The 27,737-nt window shown below is 40.1% G+C and overlaps 5 protein-coding genes across 10 annotated transcripts; 3 read left to right on the forward strand and 2 right to left on the reverse strand.

The window, feature by feature from the left end:
• Positions 1-1,473: 1,473 nt before the first annotated feature.
• LOC139768633 (uncharacterized) lies at positions 1,474-18,015 on the reverse strand. Of its 6 annotated transcripts, XM_071699014.1 has the most exons (5): positions 14,668-15,064; positions 14,112-14,190; positions 11,686-12,090; positions 11,000-11,444; positions 1,474-10,908 (listed from the first exon to the last, which is right to left on the reverse strand). In XM_071699014.1, the coding sequence occupies exons 3-5, from the start codon at positions 12,058-12,060 to the stop codon at positions 10,631-10,633; spliced, it is 1,098 nt and encodes a 365-aa protein (XP_071555115.1). In that variant the 5' UTR covers positions 12,061-12,090; positions 14,112-14,190; positions 14,668-15,064; the 3' UTR covers positions 1,474-10,630. The 6 variants fall into 6 exon arrangements, with proteins under 6 accessions (XP_071555115.1, XP_071555116.1, XP_071555114.1 ...); XM_071699015.1 differs by lacking the exons at positions 14,112-14,190; positions 14,668-15,064 and adding an exon at positions 17,614-18,015; XM_071699013.1 differs by lacking the exon at positions 14,112-14,190 and having other exon boundaries at positions 14,668-15,063.
• Positions 16,418-17,544, forward strand: Rpii15 (RNA polymerase II subunit RpII15). The gene is made up of 3 exons (XM_071699019.1): positions 16,418-16,684; positions 16,868-16,941; positions 17,201-17,544. The coding sequence occupies exons 1-3, from the start codon at positions 16,556-16,558 to the stop codon at positions 17,388-17,390; spliced, it is 393 nt and encodes a 130-aa protein (XP_071555120.1). The 5' UTR covers positions 16,418-16,555; the 3' UTR covers positions 17,391-17,544.
• Positions 18,016-18,146: 131 nt separating the features above from the next.
• Positions 18,147-20,528, forward strand: LOC139768629 (prenylcysteine oxidase 1). The gene is made up of 7 exons (XM_071699010.1): positions 18,147-18,453; positions 18,549-18,755; positions 18,849-18,990; positions 19,067-19,370; positions 19,441-19,564; positions 19,645-19,988; positions 20,081-20,528. Exons 1-7 carry the CDS (start codon positions 18,351-18,353, stop codon positions 20,345-20,347), a joined length of 1,491 nt encoding a protein of 496 aa, XP_071555111.1. The 5' UTR covers positions 18,147-18,350; the 3' UTR covers positions 20,348-20,528.
• A 355-nt stretch (positions 20,529-20,883) lies between these two features.
• LOC139768632 (solute carrier family 35 member E2A) lies at positions 20,884-23,371 on the forward strand. The gene is made up of 5 exons (XM_071699012.1): positions 20,884-21,537; positions 21,747-21,998; positions 22,114-22,300; positions 22,381-22,584; positions 22,664-23,371. Exons 1-5 carry the CDS (start codon positions 21,270-21,272, stop codon positions 22,854-22,856), a joined length of 1,104 nt encoding a protein of 367 aa, XP_071555113.1. The 5' UTR covers positions 20,884-21,269; the 3' UTR covers positions 22,857-23,371.
• On the reverse strand, positions 23,336-26,692 carry Cth (Cystathionine gamma-lyase). Its single transcript, XM_071699011.1, has 8 exons — positions 26,457-26,692; positions 25,582-25,722; positions 24,735-25,016; positions 24,461-24,592; positions 24,230-24,365; positions 24,004-24,156; positions 23,685-23,850; positions 23,336-23,624 (listed from the first exon to the last, which is right to left on the reverse strand). The coding sequence occupies exons 2-8, from the start codon at positions 25,717-25,719 to the stop codon at positions 23,480-23,482; spliced, it is 1,152 nt and encodes a 383-aa protein (XP_071555112.1). The 5' UTR covers positions 25,720-25,722; positions 26,457-26,692; the 3' UTR covers positions 23,336-23,479.
• Between the last annotated feature and the right edge of the window lie 1,045 nt (positions 26,693-27,737).

Below are 27,737 nucleotides of genomic sequence, written 5' to 3' on the forward strand. Positions count from 1 at the left end.
AGAGTTCGACAAATTGCGTTATCAGTTTACTACATACGTACGCTTTAAATAAAAAGGAGATATCGTTTTCATTGTGCCGTGCCCGTAAATAAAATTAAAATCGGCGTTTGAGCCATCCGAGGAATCTGTTTACAGAAACAAATGTAACATCAACGAAATACGTTATGATTCACCCAGCTAAAATTTTTGCAGAACCAGCAACGTATAGACGTATGACGTCGAGATTATTAAATTGTTATTAAAATCAGATAATTAATAATTACTTAATTTTGGTGTAATAATTTTCGACGCAGATAACGAATGCATCATTTCTTTTCGAATACGAGACACCCGAGTCACACTCGGTGTCGATGATTCTAAACGACATATTTCCGAGACGTTCGAAGGAAAATTATCAATAATATGTAATAATCGATGTTTAGTGCAACAATAGTCATTTACAATCCGCATTGTCCTGTACGTATCCATATGACACACGGCCACGCACGCGTGGTCGGCACTGGCGGCACGCACAAAGAGATTCCTCCTCCATCCCCCTTGCCTTCTCGCCTCCACCGAATACGTATGTAATAGCGGAGCAACAACTCTGCTGTCTCGTTGCCTACAACTACGTCTTTCGGAAAGTTCACTGATCCTCCGATCCGAAATTAAACCGAACCCCGTGATTTCTCTGAATTTCCCGACCGCGCGCGGCCGAGAACATTCGCGGGACGGTGACACCTCGGAGCCAACGAGGGGCACGGGGCAATGAGAGAGAGTTGTTTTTCTCTCGGTAACAAACATAGAGGCGCGATTTTACAAGGAAACAGCAGTATTACTTTGGAAAATATCGAAATGTTCCGAAAACGCAAAGGTAATGTCGGTGCGACTACTTTACAAGACGGAGTCCTTCTCCGCACGCAACACTTTGTGCGTAATTAAAAAAAGAAATCGCCTCGCAACTTTTAAGTACAATTTTCTCAAGTTTTCTTAGATCTTTTTCTTGCTTACATGAAAAAAAATTACATAACAATAACGTTGATTTAAATTATCAAAACTAAAAAAAATGTAGATGTATGGGTCACTTCTAAATCACGTGACGTTACAATGTTACAAAGGGTTAATTACGCTTGACGAGTGTCTCGCAGATCTTCGTGTGAAAGTAACGCGAAGGGCGGTTTGATTGTGCGAGGTAAACCGGTACGTAGGTCGAGCGTCGATTGATGCAAGTTAAAATTTCATTCTCGTACGAGACCTCAGGAGGTGCGAAAACAAGGTCGACGACCGGACCGAGACACACGTAACAAATGAGGAGAAAATCGCAAAGAAAGACTTCTATACGCATATATATCTCTCTTCACAAAGAGAAAAACCCCATGGTCTCGTCGCCCCCTCAACTTCCCGAAGCGAACAAAGGTCGCTCACCGGTCAGGTTGGCTGAGCGGTACCTGAACGCGCGAGACCGACGAAAAGCGGTAGGCACACAGGTATAAGTATTTTTTCAGCAGTACTTTTTATTAGGAAATACTTTGCACTTATATTAAATACCTTATACTCATAATTAATTTTAATTATAATAATTATTGTTACGTAGCATTGTCCTAACTCCCTACTAAGAAGCATGCTTTTTCACTAACACATGTTACACGATTTTAAAATTATAAGCCGAGGTTGTCCCTCTTTTCTCTCGCCAACTTTACTTACAACCCTTAAAATACAGTTCTTACAATACATAGCGATTCAATACTTGACGAGCGTGTCGAAATATGCGCCGCGCTTCAAGTGACAATCCGGCAAGAAAAAGTGTCATATAATCAATCACTTAAATGACAAATTCGTGTTCGATAATATTTCTGTGTTATATGTAAATTTATATCATAAAATCATATATATATGTATATTTAAATGTCAGGAGGCTCGACCAGGAGCTGCAGTGCCATTGATGTCATACATATGTATGTATTTATATAAATTTTTAATTTTTTTTTTGCATACTTATTCCAACTCGGTAAACTGAGTACCGAATATTCCATATAATCAAATTTTTATATATCGCGAAAATCAAACGATTGTTATAATTGTTATAAAGGAGAGAGTGAGGGGAAAGTGAAGCATTATCTTCGTAGCAAGAATTGTTGGACGCGATTCTCCGTTATAGGATTACTGATCAAATTCATTCAATATATGCATGAATGTACATATATTGTAAATATACATAATGGTTGTGGTGGATACCAATCACTGACCGATAAAATATGCATATACACTTGTTGGTGCAAGCCAATCCTAATGAAACAATTCGTTTAACACAGAAATTACCAAAAATATGGAAGAAATTGTATATTGTACGTACTTTCTAGCAATTTTTGGCTCTTTAAATCAGATTTTACCAATTTCTTGCTTAAGCATTGAATTTTCTGTATTTTGAGTTTTCTTTTTATTGCAATTGTACAGCTAAATCTAAAGTAGCTCCACAGAGATACTCAGAAGTCTAATAGTGCTCAGAAATATATATATGTATGTATGTGTGTATGTATATTGCAAATATAAATATATATACATATATATATATATATGTAAATTAAAAATTATATATATTTATATATATATATTTATATAATTTTAAATTTATATTTTTCTGAGAATCTTACAATGTGGAGTACCAATTGTACGTCGATGATTAAAATAAAAAATAATTATAATCATTATATAATAAACCGGCGTGAATCGTTGGCGACAAATTTCGTACATCTCTTTCGGGCAAAGCTCCCTTTCGCAATTACTTATTTTATCTGTCATCGTTCTTAATTCTCTCTCTCTCTCTCTCTCTCTCTCTCTCTCTCTCTCTCTCTCTCTCTCTCTCTCTCTCTCTCTCTCTCTCTCTCTCTTTCTCTCTCGGAAGTCAGGGCTACTTTCAAAAGTGTCTCATATACACATACGACCAGGACATCTCCTGGTTGCGCCAGAAAGACTGTTTCTTTCCTACGCAACTCCGATGTCCACGTTCGAAAATCTCATTCTCCACGCATTACATTCAACATACTTAGTTTCGAGGACCTTTTCTTTATTCTTACTGGAGTGGGTTTCTTTTTTTTTACTTCGCTCGCTATATACGCAGTGCCTTACTATATGCTATAACGACACTCGTAACCAACTTTAATTAAGATCTTACACCCTGACGGTGACCTTACACGCGAATTATATAAAAGCTGGTTTGTTGCGATCAGCAAAAACCGAACGGCACGGCACGTTCTGCGAATTGTATTACAGTCGCAGGGACGAGTTCGCTCTCCTTCATTTCTCGTCCCTTATATGTCTCTTCTGTTTTCTGTGTATACGTGTATGTACGCGTATTCTTCGCGTACACATATATATATCTTGCCGTATTACACTGAATCCGCACGCTTCTCACCCGTATTCAAATCGCGCTTACGACAACAACAATCTGATAAATCGAGACACGTCGTCACTCCAACGCCGGTAGTCATACGCGAAACATTCATACTGCCGTATTATACAGGGTGTTCCCGAGTTAAATCGCCAAACTTGGAATATGAATTTAGGACCTCAAAACAAACAAAATTTTCCTCTGGAACTATGCTCGCAAACGCTTCGTTTAAGAGATATTGACTTCTTAAGTTACACAATTATAGGAATGAATAATGTCGAAATATTTATTTATTGTTTTGAAGATCGAAGGTCATTGATCGACGGCTAGTGTTTCCACCGTGATCGATAGGTGCACCGCTTGTCTCCGGGCTGGAGGCCATCATTTTGAACAAAACATGCAATAGTTAAATTCTGATCGCTATAAAGCAATAAACAAGATAAACATAGATTATTTCAACATTATTTATTCCTATAATTCTGTAACTTATGAAGTAATATCTCTTAAACGAAGTGTTTGCGAGCATAGTTTCAGAGGAAAATTTCGTTTGTTTTGAGGTCCCAAATTCATATTTCAAGTTTGGCGATTTAACCCGGTAGCACCCTGTAGAACTGAATGCGCGTGCGCTAAACAGTCCCCGACGAGAAAGAGACGCAACGAAGGAATTAATTGACAAATATAATCAATTTTGACGTGATGCGACAAAATGTCGTACCACATTGCGCTCGAAAGCGAAGATGTTGAAAGCAATCCAAGTGTACATTCCCAAGGCGAAGAACGTGAACAAACGCGAACAAGTGAACGAGCCTGCTTCGATGTGTATCAATGTGCAATTACAAACGATTAATTAAATTAATAAAATTTGCGCCAACCGTCTTTCCTCGATACATCAAAGAATAAGCGAACGTTACGCTCAGTCCATATTCATTCGAAATCTTATATCTGCCCTGGGGTTCGTCACTCGTAAAGCGAAGGAATTAATTGACAAGTACAATCAATTTCGGCGTGGCGCGACGAAATGTCGAACGGCATTGCACTCGAAAGCGAAGATGTTGAAACGCGTCAAGCGTATTCCCGACGAAGGCGAAGAACATGAACAAACGCGAACAAGCGCACGAACGAGCTTGTTTCAACGTGTATCGACGTGGAATTACAAACCATTAATTAAATTAAAATTTGCGTCAACGGTCTTTCCTTGATACATCAAAGAATAAGCGAACGTTACGCTCGGTCCATGTTCGTTCGTGATCTTGTGTCCGCCTACGGGTCCACTTGTAAAGCGTTTTCGAATACGGGCTCGCGACACAACAGCGCAAAATATATATTCGTGTAGTAATAATAAGTGTAACTAATGGGACTATCCTACGGGATCTAATGCTTAAGGATCTAACCGTTGAACGGACGCAGTCGAAGGCTTTCGCGTGTGATGTACAATATATAATACTGAATCTCGCTCGGGACAGTGTCGCGCGAGTACTGCAATGGGAACTGAGTAACGAGTACTTCGGGAGAACAACGATCGAAGCGTCGGCGGCGATTCGGCGTAATATGGCGCACTGTATAATCCTGATACATCATATAAATCCCTAATAATAATCGATCATATTAGATGCGTACTCTAGTTAGAAAATTGAACGTTTACAAGTCACTCGTCTATTGTGGCTACACAACTCATTCACGAAACATCAAAGCACGTATGTTCTGTAAATAGGCAAGCAACTATATCTATTTCTACATTCCGAGTTTCTTAAGAAGATTAATAATGAACGCAATTTGTAACTCGCATTTTCTTAAGAAGATTAATATGACGAACGCAATTGACTAACGTAACTCTTCAAAGCCATGTCCTACATTGAGGAAACTGACTAACATAAGGCCTGTTCTTTTTAGCTAAACTTCTTGCACGGCTCATCTTTCCCCTTTTTCGTTTCACGTTGGAGAGAAAAAGAGAAAAGATGAACTGTGCAAGAAGTTCAACTGAATAGAACAGACCTATAATGTCTCGTGAATAACGCTTTCCGACGTAATACAAAATTATAATGGATAAACCGAACAGTCAAAAGTATATCAATGTTCGCTTTAATTTTAGCGTCTTTATAAACTGCGTTCATTGAATCGCACAGAAAGTATTACCTCGGAAAGTTTAACTTAGCGTAATGTATAACTTAGCCAAATCACTAAAAATAAAAACTTAAGCTAAAAACAAAATATAAAAATACTACTTATATGGAGTATGCTTGGTTTTGATGCCAACTCAATGTAATCGCACATATATATATAGTCCAAAAGTTAACAAAGATCAAACGACAAAACATCCACAATCGTACTGATTACACGAACAGATCTCTGCATGTCACGTGTGTATGTGTGTAGTGTGTCTTTTTTTCTTTCTTTCTTTCTTTCTTTTCGTTTTAATTGCATTGCCTATTTAATCAATTAGATATTCGGTAACTGTAAAAAAGACTTACAAATAAATGTTTCGAGGTTCAATCGTATTCTAAAGTTATGGATTCTCTATCTACAAATAATAATACCATCGTAAAAACGGAGACCAAAGCGATACACAATGTAATTAAATATAATATAAACTGCCTCAAAATGGCTACCTATTTACTGCTATCATAAGTGGCTATTATGATAATAGTCATTAAGTATCGTTCACACTTCTTTGATTGTGGTTTAGTTTACATACTTTAAGACGTTATGATACATGTGAGTATGACACGGAGTTCCACTAAAAATATCTGTTAGATACGCTGAGCATTACTGACTTAAGCACTGTACTAAATTCACATAAAATTGTATTGTTATTATTATTATTATTAGAAAACTAATTATTTTTCATTGGTTTGAAATACTGGTTTAATAGATCCGTATAAAACCTTTGTCAACTGGAACTCTTAGAATAATGATTTACACGATACCGATTCCTCGCGGGAAAGAATGCTATATACGAGTAAGTCATTACAATTCAATCAACTCTCATTGGACATTACAACAGGCAACAATTGCAAGTCATGTGTTGACTATCCAATAAGCGACTTGTTTCTCTTTCCTTTCCTTTCCTTTTCTTTTCCGATATATCTCGATATATTGTGAAATGTACAGAAACAATCGAGTCTGTTAAATACGTAATGATCGCATAAAGAAATGATAAATGAGAATAAATACAATTATGTAAGATCTGTGACATATGTTTCGATTAAATGTTCAACTTCAGCGTCTTGAGAGAATGTGTTCATCAGTCGGATGGCAGCAGTCTTACTGCAATTAATAGAAGCTCTAACAAGCCTTCTAAGTTAGATTAGTTTTTTTTTCCCCTTTACATGTATCTTGTATATTGTCTAATATAAATAAATTAATGATCCAGTATGAGGCCAGAGAAAGGCAGTTACATACTCTAAGTGATAGATAAACTTTACTTTATCTTCTATGTGTTATTGTTCATATCCACTTTTGTTTTGTATCTGGCACTCTTTCCTATTTTAGGCTGCTTCTCAGTTTAACTGTAATTTATTTTGCTGGATTATTGCGTTGCATGGAAAAATATGGCTTTATCCAAAATGCTATTTAACAAAGGCAATACATCGTACAATTACATTGTATGCGCGCCACACAGTTGTTGTCACACAATTAAACTTCTTTGAAAAGGCAGAACCAGTGTCCGTAAAAAACAACCGAGAGACCGGCGGCGTTACGCCAGTCGATTTTTACAGACATCAGGTAATTCTTATCGTCATTTACAAATGCTGTTATTTGTACACTATGCATGTAAAAAGCATTACACTACATACGTCATGATCGTTCCATCTCTTGTGATGTTCAACAAAGCTAAATGGTAAACTTTGAATAAATACCGGTTCCTCTTACTGTATAAGTTATCAAGGTATATATAGAATAAAGGCAGAAAGAAGAAACCTTCCTCGACAAAGTGCCTACAAAAATATTTATATAATAGATTGAGGATTGCTGTGTCTAAGACTTTAATCTGGTTATATTAGCCACGTGTTACCAGTCTTAAACATAGTGACTAATCGATCATGGACAACTTCTCCTGTCTTTCTACAACTGTATACATTTTTGATCTTTAAGCGTCACTCTCTGGTGCGGAATATAAAGCGTGTCAGAACTAAGAATCTGTCTACCCCTGGTAGGGTAGTTATTTAAAAATACAAAAAGATAAATACTCGGTAAATACGTACATGTGTACAGATGCCACAGATAACTTAACGAGAGCAAGCTGAGCTTTACTGAACCATATATAAATATGATTTAATAAAAAATAACTTATGCTATGAATGCCTTTTCTTCAAAAACATTTCGAGTCATTAAAAAAATAGCAGTTATATGACATAGTCAATCTTCTTTTTCTCTTTTTCTGTTTTTTTGTCTTTTCTTTTCTTTTTTTTTGAACTGTACTTTGTAAATCCGTCTTATTACGCGCGATATTGATGCAGGATTCAAAAACATATCTCACACTATATCCATATATAGGCTAACTACATCGGTCACTAAGTAGAAGAACGGAACACGGCTGATAATCAACCATACGCGTAGCGTTCGTCCACAGCATGAAGGAATTCTTATCATAGATATATATGAATATCCTATACAACTTGTATTCTCGTCAATGAACGTCTTATTAAGTGCGCTTACATACAAATCCTGCGTATAAAAAAGTCTCAAAATAATAAGATTTTAAACACATTTGTTCAACCGCTCGACCTAATATTTTGATCTTTAGTGACATTTCTCTTATAAGTATGACGCCGTTACAACGCACAAGTACTTATAAGTATGGAATTAATATTTTCGATATTAATTCATGATGGATGACAGATGGAGTGTTCTCGCGTACGATTGTTTTATACGAGAGAACGAATATTAAAAAGGCAGTTTATTTCAAAATTCTCAAAAAAAAGTACTTTCTCAAAAACTATTTTTTTTCTCAAGATTATTTTTTCAAATTAACGTGCACAATAGGTATCTCAGGAAAAAATCAACCTTTTTTAACCCTTCGTGGTCACACCGATTTCAAAACAAACCCCAGCGACTTTAATCGGCTGCCGTATTTACAGTTTTCATTATTTTGATTTGAAAAAATTACTTAACCTTTCTAAATTGTTGTAAAACCTGCCGCAATATTAATTTTGTTAATTATTTAATATTAACATATTGAAAAAAAATTGCAAAGTGTAATATCGTTAGTGTAATTCTGCTTTGAAAAATTTGTGAGGTCATGCTGACCCCTAGTGACCACGAAGGGTTAACTTGAGACATGTTTTTCAATATTGTATTAAGAGTTTAAACCTATAAAAAAGCTAAATTAAAAAAAATGTATACAAAAATAATTTTAGAGAAAAATTAGAAACTTGGCTTTAAGGAGGTATTCTGAGATTTGAAAAAGTCGTAAAAAAGGTACTTCTCAGGAATTTTTGTAGGAATTTTTTAAGTAACAAAAGGTTCCTCTTTTCTATGTAATATCCTGTATTTTATTTAAAAAAAAACTAATAAATGTAAAATAATATAATGTTTATTCTAATTCAGATGATAGCCTTCTCCCGAATAAGAAAATTTTTGGTTTTTGCGTTTTAGATATCTAGATACCTAGAACAGCTAGAATCATTTACACCGTCCATCATATTTACACCTCCTAGTGACCAAGATATGATAACATCAAAAAGAAGAACATTTTTGTTATTTAAAAAATAAAAATTATATTCTTAAAATAAGGCTAAAGAACATGCAAAGTTTAGCGTTATTCGCTTTTTTTGTTTCCCCACAAAAAAATCCTGAAAAATACATTCTTTTATGACTTTTCAAACCAGAATACCCTCTTAAAGCACCGTCATTTGGAAAAATTTAGCTTTTATTTTTTAGAAGCAGAGCGTGCACAAGTGTTTTTCATATATAGATATATATATGAATATTCATATATATTCAACATTTCTTTTGTTCTGAAACAGAATAATATTATCGTACAAATCATAAACTTCATTCTTTTGTCTCTTTACATACTACTATATTCTTTACATATTATTACATTCAAGACAGAATTCTAATAAAATTTCAAAATAGACTGCCCTTTTAAATCTTATGCGGCATTATCATAAATTCGTGATTCACAATTCTCGATTCGCAGTAGATTCATGGAAATCCGTCATACGAAAAATGCGCTTAAAAAACGCCTTCCAAACGGCTGAGTAAACCGAGGACGTTGGAAGATGTCGCAGATATTAGTGAGAGTATAAGAATGGTTTTTCTATCCTTCTCAATTTTTCGAGACACAATTGCCAAAAAGATCTTGAATTTGTTTGCGTCTTTAAGGAATAATATCTTAAGGAATATGTTCAATCTCAAAACTCGGAAAATAACTTATGCCAAACGACAAGATTGAGAAACAAATCCCTCTTTGTCTCTGTGCCTTTTTGTTTTATTTGATAAGCGACCGTTCTATATCACGAAGCTATCAAACACCCCACGTCTACTAGCTGTTTCCGAACTGTGGTTCATCGTTTGCACTATAATGCGCTTCTATACAAACGAACACGAATAATTGATTCGCGAACTTCTCATTTCGTCGAAAAATCGCTCCATTGGCAAACCGAATCTGTTTCCACTCGCGAATCTCTTACGAACAGCGAACCATGAATTACGTATCGCGTCTGCCGTATAGTCTGCCGTTAGCTTTACGCAACGTTATTATAATACAATACACGTTAATATTCCAGTACACTCTACATTACAATAATCATCTGCATCTTTGTACTTAAGAAAAAAAATAGAAAAAAAACTGGGTTTATCAGGCAGTCTTCCTAAGGACACTGAATCCAACATAAACATGGATGTAAGACACGATCGCCTGCAAGTTTCTTAACTTAATGCTGTGTCCGAACTTTTACATATGGTATCTTTTTTGTATATACATGGAGCGGAGCTGTTCGAGACACAAATTATATCTCCAGAATGCACACTGGATCGATAATGGCATAAATGCAGAAACACGTTATACACTGTAAACATAGTAGTCTTGTGAACCAGCGCGCGAACGCGCCGCTACGAATACGAATGAATAATGATATGTAAACTGAAAATAAAATTAAAAAAAAGGAGGAAAATAAAATATATGAGAACTCAGTGTAAAGGAGCTAAAAGTATAAAAACCAACGAAACGGTCTGGAACAGCTCTGATGAGGCGGCAATAAAAAGTTTGTCCGATTCAAAACTGAATTCTAAAAAAACTCACTACTTCTTTGTACAGCACTACGGTAGGCTGGAATTTAGGCTCTCCGGCAAACGATAATTCATCATATGATACGGTGGACTGGCCGGACTACTCGGCTGGCTATTCATACCGAGATTACTGGAGCCGCGGCCGCGTTTTCGCCTCTGCAGAATGCCCTTTCTGACCATATAGAAACGGATTGTGCTGATCGGTATCTTGTACTTTTCCGAGGCTACTTGAAATGTCATGCCGCGTGCCACCATGTCCGAAGCTTGCTTGAGTTCCTCTTCCGAACGCCTTTGTCGTCTTTGATAACCTTAAAAAGATGCCATGATATTTAGCATGCATCAACATACAGTCAAGTGACATATACAGGTAAAGCCAGAAAGATCAGGTCAAAGACTCACCTTCGATCGCAGGAAATGGGCTGCTAGGATTGCAATTATTACTGGATACCATGCTAATGGAATATGGTTTGACATCCTGCTGCTGTACAAACTGCTCATCGGGCTCCATTTTTACCATACCCGTGGTTTCGGTGAGAGTCGCCTCGCAAGCGCTAAGAGCTTTTTCTAAATGTTGCAGCGCTTCGCTATGTTCCATGTTTACGAAGTTGGAGGAGTTGGGATTTTGTGATGAGACAGGAGGAGTGATAGCGGACGAGTTGTTTCCTGTGCTAGCCATTGGCGTGCAGAGAAAGTCAGAGGTACTTCCGTCGTTAGACGAAGTATCCGCCTTATAGTTGCTGTCGCCATGAGTAGGAGTCGACGGAGTGACGGGTGCATTAGAATCGCACGATTGTGTATTGCTCTCATTCACCGAGCTCTCGCCCTGAGTGGATAAGCCACGAACCTATCGAAGAATGTATAATATATCGTCAAGTATTCTTTTGCGTATTAGTGCACAGAAAATTATACTATCACGTTAATATTTTACTTATCTTGTATAATTATATATTTTTATACTTTTTACATTAAAATGTTATAGTCTTTGTTAAGATAAGACTCCGGCTAAAAATAGTAAAAAATGCAAAAAGAAACAAAAAGTGACTGGAACTAGAGGCATTATCGGACAAGTCAAAGAGGCTGTGTACCTGCAAAACTTCCGCCGCTTGCATCAATGTAGCCAGTTGTTGTTGCTCGACGTACACCTCTCCACGGTACATAAACTCAACCAGGGCTTGAAGCTCCCACATTTTCATGTCTCTCAGGAAGATGACAGGATGGGTACACGGTATCTCCAACAGAAGACGTTCCAAATAGTCGCTGCAGGCGGACAACACAACCTTGTGGCACTTTATCGAGCCTCCGTCACAAGCCAGAGTCACGTCGACGAACTGCTCCGAGCTGAGTAACTTTGGAAACGCACTGTGCATGTTCGACTGATGGGAATTCCAAGATACACAGAACTGTTGGCGATCTCCTCCGGGATAAGTGCCCGGATTGGGCAGGCTATTTCCAGACTCCATCGTAGCTCAGATGCAGGACAAGTCGCCTGTCTAAAAAAAAAAACCAAGATAATTCGAAATCTAAAATTCTAAATCACCTCGATGTATCTCGCAAAATCGTCGCGAAAAGATAGTATTTTGTTTCGAGCGCACACTTTATTACGGAAATCACTCTAGAGAATATATCTCCTAAAAACGATAAAACGAACTAAAAATGCGACGACTAAGAAAAGTCTCGAAGAGCCTACGGTCCTTCAGACGTCTCTTAAATCTTTTGTACGTCGCTCGCGTACTAATAATTCAACAAAGCGGCGCATTCACACGAGGCACGCTAATGGAAACGCACGAAAGAAAAATAAAAAGAAAAAAAAGAGCCTACAACAAAGGCCGCACCGACACACCGCTAACTCGAAGATTCGGATTCGGAGAAGCGCATCCACGGCCGCGAGAAGGGCCTCTCTTCTCCGCGAGTTATTTTCGGACGCCGTAATTAACGAAACAAATGACGAATCTGACGTTCCGGCGCCTGGATTCCCCCGGGGCGGGGGGGGGGCCTCCGGACTCGCGCGTTTCCCGAAAAGCGCGATCCCCCTTTCAGCTGTCGCGGGAAGCGACGCGTCGTCCACGGCGTAGCGGCGTCGGGAGAGCAGCGTGCGCGGAACGCGGGAACGTCATCGGAACAAAGACAAAGACTTGGACGGGGGCCTCGCGAGGGGGCCCAGCCAGCCCGGGCCTCTGGCCTCCGGCCGCCGGACTCGGACTCGCCTCCGGAAACGGGGTATCGTCCGCGATCGCGGGCGACCGCACGCGTATTCGCGTATACAGCCCGCCGCGAGCAACGGCGATCGAGCCGCGCGCGAACAAAAGAGATTATCGGCGGAACCGAGGCTAGGTTAACGCGAGGGAAGACACGGCGGTGGAGTTAAAAAAAAATTACAATATGGCTGTCTGGCATAGGTCTGGAGCGGAACAACAATTCCGTGCACACGTACACACAGACACTCGCACGCGCGCGCGCATAAAAAAGCGAGATATACGAGCGCACATATACACACCCCCAGAGAACGCACGCATACACGTATGTCAGACGCACGTACGCGCCAGACTCACAGCACATACAAATATAGGCACGAACGTACGCACGCACGGCACGCCACACATTCATACTCAGCGACGCGACGCTATTATTCCAACATTTATTGTAGACGGAGAATCGGAGTAAAATCCACCCGGGGGAGAGCCCCGAATCCCGATTCGAACGCGATCGAGCGCGCGGCGTCGGCGAATCGATCGGCAATCGGGCGAGGGGACGGGCGCCGCCGCGCCGGCCGAGAAATCCACCGAGTCAGCCGTTCGGGCGGACACGCGGGTGACAAACCAACGCGCGGCGCACAGCCGCGCGCGTTCCCGTCGCGGAGACGAGCACTCTCACTCACTTCGCTCGTTCGGCTCGCGGCAAGTAGATGCGAACGGAAATGAAAGAACGACGCGTCTCTTTGACGGCACTCGCTCGTCCGGGCGATCACGTGTTGTACCTCCCTGGAGTCGGTCAAAGACGGACGGACGGAGGGGCGAAGTGACGGACTGCGAGCGAAATGTCGTCGCTGCCGCGGGGAGCGCGTGCCCGACGATGTCGGATGCCGGGTGGTGCGCTCGGCGCTTGTTCGTCTCGCGTCTCCGCGGCGTGAGTAAAAACGGGATCGCTGAGATCGCTCCTTCTCTCTCTCTCTCTCTCTCTCTGTCGTTCTCCGCGGGAGAGGCGACACCCCGTCACCCCCCACAAAAACGCCTCCGGGGCACCTATAAAAATTTCACCGTTCGTTCATTGCGTACTTGCGTGAGTCCGCGCGTACGCGCCGCCTTTCTCGTTTCTTCTCACGCGGTCTCTCCTCTCCCACGGCGACGCCGCGAGGCGCGTCGTACCCTCGTCCGCACGCTTAACACGCTCGGGATAAGCGACGCAGAACGCCACGCGCCGCGCCGCACCGCGCCTCGTCTCGTCCCGTCTCGTCTTGTCTCGCCACGCACCCGCACGCCTATGACGATGATTCGAACTGACAATGAGCACTCACGGGTTTCCCCTAGGTAGGCCTTTAATCGCCCGGCTCCGCACTCTCAGAAATATCTTCCGTCGCTCACGGAGAAGAATCCCTTAAGAAAACATATTCGGCCATCGAGATTTACACACTGGCGAGGGGAGGTGGGGAGTGGGGAGCCACGACAGGAAGGAGTTTGGGGGGGAAAGTGCGAAGAGGCGGGGAGAGGGGATAGGGGAGCGGTAAGACCGTGGCGGGGCAAAGGGAGAGGGTACATCCGCGTTGTCGCTCCGTCTCTTTCTCTCTCCCTCTTTTTATATACGTGTATGTATATATATAGGTGGCGCACACTAGCTTGGAGTAGCGTGTGCCTGAGAACCGCTCGTACATACGTACACATGTATGTCACACATCCGACGCTAGAGATTCCGGGGAAGGAGCGCGAGAGAGAGAGAGAGAAAAAGAGAGAGAACCCGGGAAGAGCGACCGAGGCGAGGAGCCGAGAGAACGGGCGGATAGAGCGGCGAGAATCGAACCGGGGGGTCCGGGGTACCGTCGGCCCGTCGGCCCCCTCCGGTTGATCGATACTTACTCGGTCTAGCCGGGCTGAACGGCCTCGCGTTACCGATGCCTCGACGCCGACGGCGGGGTCCCCGGGCGCACTCTATCCGTAATAAGTGTCGCTAGAATTAAGCTAGCGTGTCGCGACGGGCCTCTAGCGCGCATCCGTCACCGCGCAGCGAAACTTGCGTCGATCTTGGCCGACGAACCCGCGGTTGATTCCCTTCTTAGACGCGCCTCTTGGGTGGGCCTTTTTCCGCGCGACGACGGCAAGCCCCGCTACACACGGCAAACCGGCTGCGGTAAGCGATCGACAATCGCACCCGGGTACACCGCTTCTCCGCTGCTCGATTCCGCTTTCGCTGCGCGCTCGTTTTTTACGCGCGGGACCGTTGTCGCGAACGATCTCGTGGAAACTGCCCGAAGCCCCGAACGATATGCATTATGTACCGTGCATATGTACAGCGTACGTGCGAGGTCTGTTCTTTTCCAGGTTATATTTCCCACTATATTTGTTACTGATTTTTCTTTTCTCGCTTCGAGAGACGCAAGAATGTTTATTTTACTTCGTGGGATGATAAACCGCAAAGATACATGTTAAATGTTAATGATAAATGTATACATATATGTACAATCGCGCTTGGGAGATAATCGGAGTAATACGCGAGAAAGATACCTTTTTTGTGTGTGTGATAAGGACCCGAGAGAAATCTGCGAAAATGTAATAATAGATTTCTCCGTTTAGGCGTGGCGCGATGGAAATTTTAGAAATTTAGTTAGTTCATCGCGAGACAAAGTTTTATAAGACCCGATCTACAATGGATGTTTTAAGTCGTAAATTGTAAGAATTGGCCAATCACAGTTCATTATTCTTCGACCGCAAGGAGAATAATGGACTGTGATTGGTCAATTCTTACGACTTACGACTTACAACACCCATTGTAGATCGGGTCTAATAGTCATTTATTTTGATTGGCTCTTTTTGCCACGAGCCTTATGTCTGTTCTTTACGATGTTGCACCTTCTGCACTCTGAATGAAATATAGATATATGATTCGGACGTTGGGATGGAAAGAGGGGGACGAAAGAAGTGTAAAAAGTACAGCTAGGCACAAACCTTTTGTCCGATTCCTTATTCCAAATGCACCTTTCGGTAAATCTTCAAGTATTACTACGTTTTACGCGAGCGTTAACTTCTGTAGTAACTTACGATAATTCCTTCGCGTAAACGGGATTTTGTAGTAACTTACGATAATTTACTCCGCGTAAACGAGTGAATTATCGTAAATTACTACAGAAGTAACGCTCGCGTAAACGTATAGCATATTACAGGTATGACAGGTATTGACAGCTAAATTATTGCGCATGCTCGAATCCGATTGGTCAAGCACACAGCAGTTAAATAACACCAACAGCCACCCAACTTCAACAAGCTCGTTTTGCCCATTGGATTTTATTGTAGATAAAAATTTGGATTTTATTAATTTTTATAAACTTTACCTGCAATCCTCCGATAACATCGCGGATAATTAAATAAAAAAAATATATGTCTTTTACACCAATCGGAGCTGAAAGAACTCAAAATTACAAGTTCAATCGATTCTTCGAGTCTTCTGCGCATCTCGGAGATTTTCAAAACTTCGAAATTCTTGAAACTACTGGCAAATTTCAAAATTTTGAAAAATCTCGCTCCGGCATGGCACATCTGCGGGTAAATCAGATCCGCGCCGTGTGAAGCGGCCCTTAGTTTCTCGAGCGTGCCGACAGATGGCGCGCCGATCGATCTCGCCGCTACGCGCTACGTTGTTGTTGTTGTTTTTGCGTCGATCGACAACGTTCGAAATCACCGGCGATCTTGACGCGATAATTTCGCCCGATATTCACCGAAAAACCGGAGTAGATCAATTTGGCGCGCGATCATGTCGAAGATAGCGGCCTACGACACGCACGACGACGGCCCGGGATTCGTGGGCATCAGATTTTGCCAGGAGTGCAATAACATGTTGTACCCGAAGGAGGATAAGGAGAACAAGGTGCTCATGTACGCGGTGAGTATACGTCGCGACCGACGACGGATTTTCCTATTGTAAAAAGGAGGGAAAGAAAAAGAAAGAAACGAGGGAACTTTGAATTGCACGACGCAATTTAAATTATTTTATATATAATTGCGTAATAATTATTGCGAATCCGTATGAGAAGGGATTGTAATGGGGATGCTTGTGTGTTTTCAGTGCAGAAATTGCGACTTCAAGCAACTGGCGGACAGCAACTGCATCTACGTGAACAAGATCATGCACGAAATAGAGTGAGTTGAAAATAAGTCGCTCGGGAGAATTAATTAGTATCTATTATTATTATTATAAACATGGTTAAACGTCAAAACGATTCGCACTGAAATGCGGAACGTGCGCGGAGGGGAAAAAGACGGTATCATTTTGTGCACGAGTATCTTTGTTATACAAAATGATACAGCTTTTGGTGCGGCGAGCCTCGAGCTCGTCGCGAAACTCAAGTTTGCAAGGGGTCTGCGTTAAGTACGCGCTAATCGCTTATTTTTCTTTCAGCGAGCTAACGCACATCGTCGCCGATGTGATATCGGATCCTACGCTGCCGAGGACCGAGGAACACCCATGCCCAAAGTGCAATCATAGAGAAGCTGTATTTTTCCAGGCGCAAACTAGACGGGCTGAGGAGGAAATGAGATTGTATTATGTGTGTACGAATCAGCACTGCACCCACAGGTGGACGGAGTGAACGAACCGTCCGGTGTACCTATGTCCTGCTCGCTGTTTGTAATTTAATTCTTGTAATCTTGTAAACTGTGTACAGAGTTGCGTATGTGTAAGAATGTACTTGGAAGGGGATGCATTGTAACGTGTGTAACATGAATAAAAAGTTGTAATAAAAGTATGCGTAAGTAAATGGAGAGAAAGAGAGAGAGAGAGATAACGTTCGTGCACAAGGGATGGTGAATTACCGTAAGGCTCAACGCTCGGCTCGCAATCTCTATTCTCTCGTTGGGCATTTATCCCTCCGGCCGCTGAAGCGCGCGGTTGGCTTTACGGACCGGGGACCGCCTTGCGAGTCGTCGCTTCCTAGCCTCGGCGTTTCACGGGCTACGTCGTGCAATCGCGACACATTTTTTCGGGGGCGCGGGCCTTTCCGTGTTATCGTGGCCTTTCGCGAGGGCAGATTTCGGGTGGCATCGCGGCGGGTGGACACGCGTGACAGGAGGCTTTAGTCTAGGATCCGGAGTATCCACGTCGGATTTATCCCGCCGATCGTTCCGTCATTATGAAAAGAAGGAGGATTCGCGTTGCGAATTCACGGCGTAGCCTGCAAACGCCCCTGGGACTACTCCCAGCTGTTTATCTGGGCCATGCACAGCCATACTGAATTCAAGCGCTATGCTCGACCTGGGCACTCCGGGCAGTACCGCTGGTAGCTCGGTAGCTCCCTGCGTCACGTGATCGCTGCATATATGGATATATATGTATATGTATGTACATACATACAGTACACACACAACGCCGCATGCGGCACACACTCCCACACGTGGAAGATTAAACAGAAATGTAAATATGAACCGGCCGAATTTGGTGACTTTCGATTAGTTGATAATTGTTGTTAAAGGTCACCGATGACAATTATGTAACGTACAGAAGTGGTAAAAAAAATATGCAAAACGTTCGTTAAACCTAATATTTGTGCCTGATGAAGCATCGCGTGCAAACCATGAGGCAGTATACAGCGTTACTAGTACTCGGAGTATTAATACTCCAAGGGTTTTCCCTTGAACTATCCGAACCACGTATCGGTAAGAGTTAATTTTTCGTTTCAATGCGCCACTCAATAATCTACAAAACATTTAAGCTTGACCTCGCGACTCACGTTTGAATCTTTGACTTTTAGCCATTATAGGGGGTGGGATTGGCGGTGCGTCCGCCTCGCATTTTCTCACCGAATTGTTTTCCGGAGCTTTGGATGTCGATTTGTACGAGGCAAAGACTATCGGCGGACGACTGGCGACCGTCGAAATCGACGGAGATGAAGTCGAGGCTGGCGGTACAATTATACATCCCAAGAACATGTGTATGCAGAAATTTGTTAAACTCTTGGGTAAGTACGGACAGCAACTTTTCGTTTCTTTCTCTCGATTATATTAATTGCATATGCGAGAAACGTTATTGACCAGATTTCACGGATTTTTAGGTTTGGAAAAGAAATCTCCCAGCAAGGAGAAGATGGGCATATGGAACGGAGATGAATTTGTATTCATAGAAAGTGATTGGTCCATGATATCAATGTGGAAGTTATTTTACAGATACGGCTATCAACCGTTTACACTCCAGAGGTATTTAAAGATTATGTGATTAAAAAGATAAAAGATAAGAAAAAAAGGAAAAATAACATACGTTTCCTTTGAGCAGACATATAAACAGCATGATAGAAGATTTCACGAAGATATACGATCTGCAAGATGCCGGGCATTCTTTTACCAACATCGAAGCGCTGCTGTCAGCTATGAACAAGGATTTCCCCAAGTTATTGCATATGTCCACGAAAGAATATTTTTTGCGGATGGATTACTCGGAGAAACTGATCAATGAATTAGTGGAAAGCGCTACTGTAGTGAATTACGGTCAGGACGTCACCGATATCCAAAGTTTCGTTGGTAGTATATCTGTAGCGGCAAGTGGTGATTTATGGTCTGTTAAAGGTGGGAATAAAAAGGTAATTATTAATCTATTATCTTATCTTAACTGCTCACAAAACATATGTAAAGTATAAGCTTAAATTTTAGGTGCCGGAACAACTCATTTACAGAAATGAGAAAGTAAAAGTAATACCGAGTCGTGTCACAAAGATTCGTAACTTACTAAACCACGATGATTCGCATCGTTATGAAGTGACCTACGTAAATAAAGGTGCGACAGGAAAATGTAAAATTTGTCACACAAATGTTTAAATATGTGTTAAAAAATAAGATGCGAATTATGCATTCCAGATAACGCGACAATGACATCTACTTATGACATCGTAATTATCGCTGCACCACTTACGAGAGACCAAGAATTCCAAATAGAATTTGTAGATTTGCCGGACTTGGTGTTTCCGGGAAAGTATCAGACAACGTATGCGACGTTTGTCAAAGGGGATCTCGCACCAAAGTACTTTGATTTGCAAGAGGCTGTGGATAGCATTCTATGTTGCAATCCCAATAAAACGAAGATCAGTTCGATCGGAAAAGTGGATTCCGTTGATGGTTCAATTGAGAAAAATTCATCAGTTTGGAAGATCTTCAGCAGAACACCTGTGGAGACACGTCTTCTAGACGTTATGTTTTCTCACGTACGAAATTTGCTATAATTATTTCAGATAAGATACAAGGGGAAGACTTACTTTTAGATATGTATAGTAATAATTTTCTTTTTTACATCAAGGTTACTGAGAATAAACAAATTGGTTGGAAAGCATATCCCCATTACTCGACAAATATGAAGCTTGGTAACTTTAAGCTGCACGATGCTCTGTATCATGTCAATGCAATTGAGTGGGCCGCAAGTGCGATGGAAATGAGTGCGATAGCTGGAAGAAACGTCGCTATTTTGGCGAACAAAGATTTTCTTCAAAAATCCTCTTCTTCAAAAATGTCTAATGAAGAGGTTCTTAAAAGTTCACCTAAAAAACGTACGGCTGGGGAATTGTAATGCCATTATTTTTGCCGTTGATATTGTTAATAGATTTTATATTGTGTAAAACCTCGGAGATGAGATTATTTTTGTAGTCCATTTTCGTAATACGTAAAAGAAGTTACGAAATAAAGTTATAGATATAAAATATACAGATTATATACTGAGTCAAATATAAAAAATATTTACATTATTATTATCTGTGACTTTTTTTTATTTACTAACACGTCTGTCCAGCGAGCTTTGTCTGTCACTATGTAGGTATTCCACAATAGAATTTTTATTATCATAAATATATGCGTTATGATAAAATAATGTTAAATGTAAAAATAACTAAAGTAAGATTAATTCCTCATGAATAACGTGTTGAATAGCGCATTTTCTGTTTTAAATTGTTATTCATATCATTTACAATTTTATGCAATTTTTTATAAAATTTAATGTTGGATTTTTTTTTATATTTTACTTTTAAAAGCGTAGGAGAAAGTGCAGGAAGTGCGAAGAGTGTAAAAAAAGCCGGTAGGTAATGTTGGTTTCCACATGTAGATGAGCAGTGCAAGTAGGTATTGTAGGGAGGTAACACTCGTCGACTCTAGGTTGATAATGCCTCTCGAGAGGGGTGGCTATTCGTGAAGAAAAAAAAGAGAAAACACAGTAAACGAAAGAGGAGACAATTGTCATGCAAGAACGGGGACAACGGCGAGCGCCGGTCAACTGCGACCAGTGCGACCGGCCCGGCCGATCGCCGACGTTGTTGAAAAACCGCGGCGCGGCCTGATCGGCGTGACTGTCAGTGACTGACAGTCTCCGTCCACCTAACCTAACCCGCGTGAGCGCCAAGGACGGAAAAAGTTTCTCCGGGCGGCGTGAAAAATGTGATTTCTCGCGCCTCGTGTCTCGCGTTTACGCGAGGACCGGAGAGGTAGGGAGTGGACGAGAGATGGAGAACTATGTGCGCATCAATTATCCGCAGACCGCCCATGGGGATGCCGAGGAGTCGCCCGTGCCCCAGGATGCCCAGCCGAAGCAGCACGCGGATCACGTCAGGAAGAGGGAGGACGTGATCGTCCTGACAAGCGACACGAAGGGCGGTCTGTTCAATCCCCGAGCCCTCCTCTTTCTCACCCTGTGGTACGTCTTCAGCGGGTGTACTCTGTTTCTAAACAAATACATACTGTCCTACATGGAAGGTGATCCCACCATCCTGGGTAAGCAAACGATCGTTTCGAGGCCTCGAGGGCTATCTGTGTAGAAATAAAAAAAAAATTCATAGTTGATATAATGTCATAGTATCTTCGTATCGTTATGATATCAGTATTAAAACATTCCAATATTTGACATGTCAGCTGCTAACGTTTCATAGCTTCCCTTTTGCATTGTGCATACATATTTTTATAAATATCGTTCTGAATTGCAGGTGCTTGCCAAATGTTGATGACCGCAATATGCGGATTGATACAAATGTACTTTCCCTGTGGTATGTACAAAGCTAGTTCAAGATTGATGAGACCTCCAGGATTTTACAAGCACATGACACTGGTAGGCTGCACAAGGTTCGCCACGGTAGTCTTAGGTCTAGTATCGTTAAATTATGTAGCTGTAAGTTTCACAGAAACCATAAAGAGTAGCGCACCTCTTTTCACCGTCCTCATCAGCAGGTATTTATTAGGTGAGTATTTACGTATCTTTGTATCTAGTGCAATCTATAATTATAAAAATTCAGCTTTTGGTAATTAGTTTGAGCAATTAGAATTGTTCACACAACCAACCGATCGTGTTTTTAGGGGAACATACAGGATTATATGTAAATCTATCTTTAATACCTGTAATGGGTGGACTGGCACTGTGTTCCATCAATGAAATTAGTTTTGATCTTAGAGGGTTTATCGCCGCTATGGCCACAAACGTAACCGAGTGCTTGCAGAACGTTTACTCGAAAATGTTGATCAGCGGTGATAATTTCAAATATACGTAAGTAGTAAATATCGTGCGAATAGGTAAGAATGTAAACCATAAAAGAGAGAAAAAGAATGTCACATTATTTTTTGCAGACCAGCAGAACTGCAATTTTATACCAGTCTAGCGTCAATTGTGGTACAAATACCGGTGTCGATATTGTTGGTCGATCTACCTACCCTGGAGCATTCCATGAGCTTTAAATTATTCGCGGCATTCCTTCTCAACGGAGTATTCTTTCACTTTCAAAGTATTACCGCTTATGTACTTATGGATTATATCAGTCCCGTTACACATAGGTATGTAATCGTCTTTTGTGCATGTAATCGAAACTGCATTTCCCGCTTAATTCTAACGCACAATTTTCTAATATTGTAGTGTCGCTAATACCGCAAAGAGAGCTTTCTTAATATGGCTCTCCGTTCTACTGTTTAACAATCCCGTAACGGGATTATCGGCGCTCGGCACTTCCTCCGTCATCGTGGGAGTGTTGCTGTACAATCGGGCACAGGAATATGATAGGATAAATAGAACGAAGTTACGATATTCGTCGAAGATCAATTTGCAGTAGGACAATTTTTCAGTCTACAATGATTCGTGCGTACGGGAGAAGAAACATGTGTCACTGCATCAAACATATTGCATTGGTAGTACAAACAATATCCAGTTTTATACAGCAGTATTCTGTTCAGTGGGACGCAAGACAGTACATGTTTGTAGAATTAAGACGAAGTACAATCAATGGAAATCATGTTTTGTTGAATTTTGTGATTGCCAGTGAATTTTTGTGATCTGTTAAAAGCAATTAGTTTTTTTTTTTTCGTTCGCAATCTGTAATATATAACATTAATTAGATATTACTACGAAATGTAATTTATATTGTTTCCAAACTTGCATACATCTATTTACACGTTCAGAAACGTCTGACAGGTATGATAAGCAAAAAAAATCAGGATAAGTGATCACATGTGTCAAAAAGCATCTGATTATTGCTGTATTATACAAGTGTTCCTAATGTAAATGTGAGAACTGTGGGAATGTATAAAAGAGTTTTATAAAAATAAAATTTCTTTATATACCTACTGATACTACAGATGTTCGATATTATTTATAATATAATTAGTACAAATTTATAATATAATTAGTACAAATACTTGCTATTACTTTCGCGGTTATCTAATTACATTCATTAATTCATTGACAAGCATCTAACGCTTGTTTGATATCGGCTACGAGATCCTGCTCCGTTTCAATTCCAACAGATAGACGAATCAATTGATCGGTTATACCTAATTTTGCTCGTACATCTTCCGGTAGGGACGCGTGCGTCATTATGGATCTAAATGAGGAAAATATGTTAAAAATATATTTATTTAATACACATATTTTCGATACTTACGGCAATTCGGCTAGCGATTCGTAACCGCCTAAGGATTCAGCCAGACTGAAAATTTTCAATGCTTTCAGAAAACGTATAGAATCCCCTTTCAGGTAGAAAGAGACCATTCCGCTGTGTCCTGATGTTTGTCTAAGCGCGAGTTCATGTTGTTGATGTGACGGGAGATCTGTAACGCATGCATTTTATCTTGTAAATATTTTAGCACTGCATTGATTATTGGGACATTAATTATAGATAACTAGAGTATGCAACAGATAACAAAAGTATACTTCTATTTTAAGAACACGTGATAAGGAGGAAGATAAGAAATTGTACATACATGGATGAAACACTTTTTCAACGCAAGGATGAGATTCAAGAAACTCAGCCACGGTCAAACAATTCTTCATGTGTTGCTGCATCCGGAGTTCAAGCGTTTTCAAGCCACGGTTGACCATAGCGCAATCGAAAGGTGATGGAACAATACCCATGGCTAGATAAAGAAAGAGATATTATACAAAATCTTCAAATGCATGGCTCGGAAAAATTCTCACTGATTTATTTACCATTTTGTAGAAATCGCAATCTCTTCGCGAGATCGTCCCGGCGCGTAATCGCGGCGCCCATAATGATATCTGAATGCCCGTTCATATATTTGGTTAAAGAATACATGACTATATCTGCACCAAGATCAAGAGGCTTCTGTTTTTAAAACACAATATATTAGTTGTACTTTCTTTCATATTGAATACGTACAGTTCAATATAATTTTTCTGAAAAATATGTCTGAAACTTACTTGAAAATAGCACGTGAGAAAAGTATTGTCGACTACTAGTATAATGTCTGGACGAGATTTCAAACTGTCAGCGACAGCTTTGATATCTGTAAGCTTCATCAAAGGGTTTGTCGGTGTTTCTAGCCAAACCATCTACAACAGAACAAGTTACAATGCAGAAAATAAACTAATATGATATTTAAAAACTATATAATGATATGTTTAAAATACAATATCATTAATATCTAAAATAATTTTAGATAATACAATCATTACTTTTAATTTTTTATCTAACCTTAGTATTTGGCTGTATGGCATCTATAACGTTTTGTACATTGGTCGTGTCAATGAAAGTATATTTGATGCCTTTACTACACTTTTGGATGTAACGATTTGTCCCGCCGTAGAGATCGTCCCCAACGACGAGATGATCGCCTGCCTCTAATAAAGCTGTTATAACAGTCGTAACACCTAATCCGGAAGAAAAGCAAAAGCCGTGTTTGCCATTTTCTAAAGCAGCCAGGCATGCTTCCAGTACGTTACGCGTGGGATTTCCGCTCCTGCCATACTCAAATCCCTAAAAAACAGTTAAAATTAAAACGTCAGTATGCAAAGTCTTCTTTTCAAACTTGTAAGTATTTTTTAATTATTATATCCAAAAGAATAAAGTTGTCACATGTTCTCTGTAGAAAATTCTGTAAAAGTGAAGATTTGATAAGCAGACGCAATCGAGTTGCGAATTGTTATTTGACATTTGAACTATATATTTATATTCACCTCAGATTGATATGGAAAAAGACTAAAATTTTTCCAAATGCTTGAATATATAGAAATATATTTACTCTGACAATATAGCACATTTGACTCGTATTTGGCTATTAAATCGTCATTTATTTAACTATTCAATTATCATTTCTTTTCCTTTCTTCATTCAATTTTTCGATATAAGTTAATTTATAAAAAAAAGAATATAATTTTATTTTTGCAACTTATATATAATTTTAATTTTATTAATAGCTACAAAAATTTAATGCAGTTTCTGCTAGCTGTAATTGATAGTAATTGGTTAAGTAAGAGGAAGCAATTGCTAAGAACTATAAATAGCTGAATTTTGATGAGTCATTCATATGTTTAGTTCTTACTTTGTGGTGCCCTGGAGCATCCTGTTCAAAAGTAGTAGACATCACCAAGGGAGGTACAATAGCGCGATGATTCCACTGCTTAGGATCTTGTCCAGCATGAATTGCTGTCGTTGCGAAACCTTTCTCTGTCGAAGTCATTGTCTGCCCAGTAAAAATTTTTGCCATCTCAGTATCAAATATTAATTAAAAATATAATCTATTATTGATTTGTTACAATTAATAGTAACATTGTTCGTTATTAATTTTATTAATTTTATAATTATATATAAAATAATAATATATATTAATATAATTATACATGTAATTATATATATAGTTAATATATTAAAAGTATTAATGTATAACTATAACAATCTGTTTCTTAAGTTTATTTCATTGCGAACAAAGAGTTGAACGTATACATATTAATATATAATTATAACAATCGGTTTCTTAAGTTTATTTCATCGCGAACAAAGAGTTGAACGCGTACACATCTGGTATACACGATAACAACATGCAATTTATGAGATAGCGCATGTGATAAAAAAAGCTGCGAAACGCGATAAGACGCGATAAAGTCACGATAAGTCACCGATAATAAAAAAAATTAAAGTCTAGCTTTTCAAACTCAAACTAGGAGAAATCTTATTTGTACAAAGTGCTAAAAAAGGAAAAGAAATATTCTTTCTGTCCAGAATTGAAGGGCTCTTTTATCAGTAGACAACTTTCTGACCGCTCGTTCGTGGAAATTAAAAATGTAGGTAGGTGCGAGCACTCCGTTCGCGACGCGATCGATCTTCTTAAATTTTCTGCGCTCGTTCCGCTCGGACGTGCTCGTCGGTGCAAGAAAATGCAGCTGATTAAAGGGACTGTTTTCTTGGCAGCAAACTTACCGATGATAAAACGGGTTTGCCAAATGATGAATTTATGAGCTTCTCCTTGAGAATTGTCGACAAAATTCGGTCACGCTAGAGTTGATATAGTCTAAGAAACGTCGTCCGAAATGGTCCGACCACACTGGCGACGAGCAATTTATATGCCTTCCACCGCGTTGACAGACACGTGGCCGGACAAATTACAAAATAAAAGATGGGCAGCACTCTCATCACATGTTCTTATGGAGCGGGAGGGTGCTCCCGATGGAGCGGATCACGCGGAAGCGGAATGCTGAATCAGCGGATCACCAATCACGGGATCGTTCTGATAGAACCCTTTCAAAGATTCCGTCGAAACAATCCTGTGATTGGTGGATCCCAGTGGATCCGCTCGTTCCGCTCCCGCGAAATCGCTCCATCGGGATGCACCCTCACTGTGTCTGGCAAAACTCGATTACGGCACTTACGCAATAACATTTGATATATCGCAATACATGTCGATTGTCGATAATATCGATAAAGTATCGATTTTAATAATTTAAAACGCGTAAATCGTAACATATAATTTCCAGCGTAGTTTGTTTTAAAGCATAATATACATATAAGAACATAATTGGCAAAGAAATTGAGTTATACAAAATTCCAATAAATTTCCAAGAATTGAAGGAAATGAAATATCGAATACTCTTAGAACATATAGACTTCAAAATGCAAAAATTAAAATTCCTGAAAAACCAAATATTGAAATATAATTAACAATCGAAGATATCAGGATGATTAGGACACTGTTCTTTAAATTTCAGTTTCTCGGACCGATTTTCGTCAATTTTGACCAGTGTATCCACGCGACAGTACATTTTCTCACGAGACGTCTGCGATACGCTCTCGCAGCTGCAAAAGTAAACTAGAAAATGTTTTCATCTCTCCTCTCTGCGTGCGCGTAACATCGCCGTGATAAAAATCGCTCGAGCGCGATTTAGCGAAAGGTCTCGCCTTCGTTATCGTTTCGCTTGGAACAACGAATAAGCATTCACATGTGGCAAACATTTGGACCTGTCCGGATGGATTTGCATAGCCGCATCAAGTATACGCGCAGAGAAATCAGACCGATTGCAGGTCTAAAATGAACAACGCAACATAGTTCTAAAGTTTTCCTTTTTCTTGTGAAATGATAGATTCAGATTCGACGTGTAAAAACGATTAAAATAAAATGTTATTACCTCTTCGACTTTTCCATGCTTGCTTTAACTAGCTACTTCTTACTTTTTGCGGTATTGATCGCAAGTACATGTACACGTT

The sequence above is a fragment of the Temnothorax nylanderi genome, unplaced genomic scaffold (assembly GCF_030848795.1).
Source record: "Temnothorax nylanderi isolate EJ_2023f unplaced genomic scaffold, tnyl_v1.0 TNYL_tig0017_pilon, whole genome shotgun sequence".
NCBI classification, from domain to species: Eukaryota; Metazoa; Arthropoda; class Insecta; order Hymenoptera; family Formicidae; genus Temnothorax; species Temnothorax nylanderi.

What these genes read in the sequence shown, in the direction of transcription:
- LOC139768633 (XM_071699015.1), bottom strand. Translation starts at nt 12,060, where the DNA reads ATGGAGTCTGGAAATAGCCTGCCCAATCCGGGCACTTATCCCGGAGGA. An exon ending in AAGCGGCGGAAGTTTTGCAG is followed by an intron (nt 11,445 to 11,685) that starts GTACACAGCCTC and finishes ATTCTTCGATAG; the next exon opens with GTTCGTGGCTTATCCACTCA. An exon ending in CCCATTTCCTGCGATCGAAG is followed by an intron (nt 10,909 to 10,999) that starts GTGAGTCTTTGA and finishes CATCTTTTTAAG; the next exon opens with GTTATCAAAGACGACAAAGG.
- Rpii15 (XM_071699019.1), top strand. Translation starts at nt 16,556, where the DNA reads ATGTCGAAGATAGCGGCCTACGACACGCACGACGACGGCCCGGGATTC. An exon ending in ACAAGGTGCTCATGTACGCG is followed by an intron (nt 16,685 to 16,867) that starts GTGAGTATACGT and finishes GTGTGTTTTCAG; the next exon opens with TGCAGAAATTGCGACTTCAA. An exon ending in AAGATCATGCACGAAATAGA is followed by an intron (nt 16,942 to 17,200) that starts GTGAGTTGAAAA and finishes TTTTTCTTTCAG; the next exon opens with CGAGCTAACGCACATCGTCG.
- LOC139768629 (XM_071699010.1), top strand. Translation starts at nt 18,351, where the DNA reads ATGAAGCATCGCGTGCAAACCATGAGGCAGTATACAGCGTTACTAGTA. An exon ending in GAAATTTGTTAAACTCTTGG is followed by an intron (nt 18,756 to 18,848) that starts GTAAGTACGGAC and finishes ACGGATTTTTAG; the next exon opens with GTTTGGAAAAGAAATCTCCC. An exon ending in AGTGACCTACGTAAATAAAG is followed by an intron (nt 19,565 to 19,644) that starts GTGCGACAGGAA and finishes TATGCATTCCAG; the next exon opens with ATAACGCGACAATGACATCT.
- LOC139768632 (XM_071699012.1), top strand. Translation starts at nt 21,270, where the DNA reads ATGGAGAACTATGTGCGCATCAATTATCCGCAGACCGCCCATGGGGAT. An exon ending in CATCAGCAGGTATTTATTAG is followed by an intron (nt 21,999 to 22,113) that starts GTGAGTATTTAC and finishes TCGTGTTTTTAG; the next exon opens with GGGAACATACAGGATTATAT. An exon ending in GGTGATAATTTCAAATATAC is followed by an intron (nt 22,301 to 22,380) that starts GTAAGTAGTAAA and finishes TATTTTTTGCAG; the next exon opens with ACCAGCAGAACTGCAATTTT.
- Cth (XM_071699011.1), bottom strand. Translation starts at nt 25,719, where the DNA reads ATGACTTCGACAGAGAAAGGTTTCGCAACGACAGCAATTCATGCTGGA. An exon ending in ATTGCGATTTCTACAAAATG is followed by an intron (nt 24,157 to 24,229) that starts GTAAATAAATCA and finishes TTCTTTATCTAG; the next exon opens with CCATGGGTATTGTTCCATCA. An exon ending in GAATCGCTAGCCGAATTGCC is followed by an intron (nt 23,625 to 23,684) that starts GTAAGTATCGAA and finishes TTCCTCATTTAG; the next exon opens with ATCCATAATGACGCACGCGT.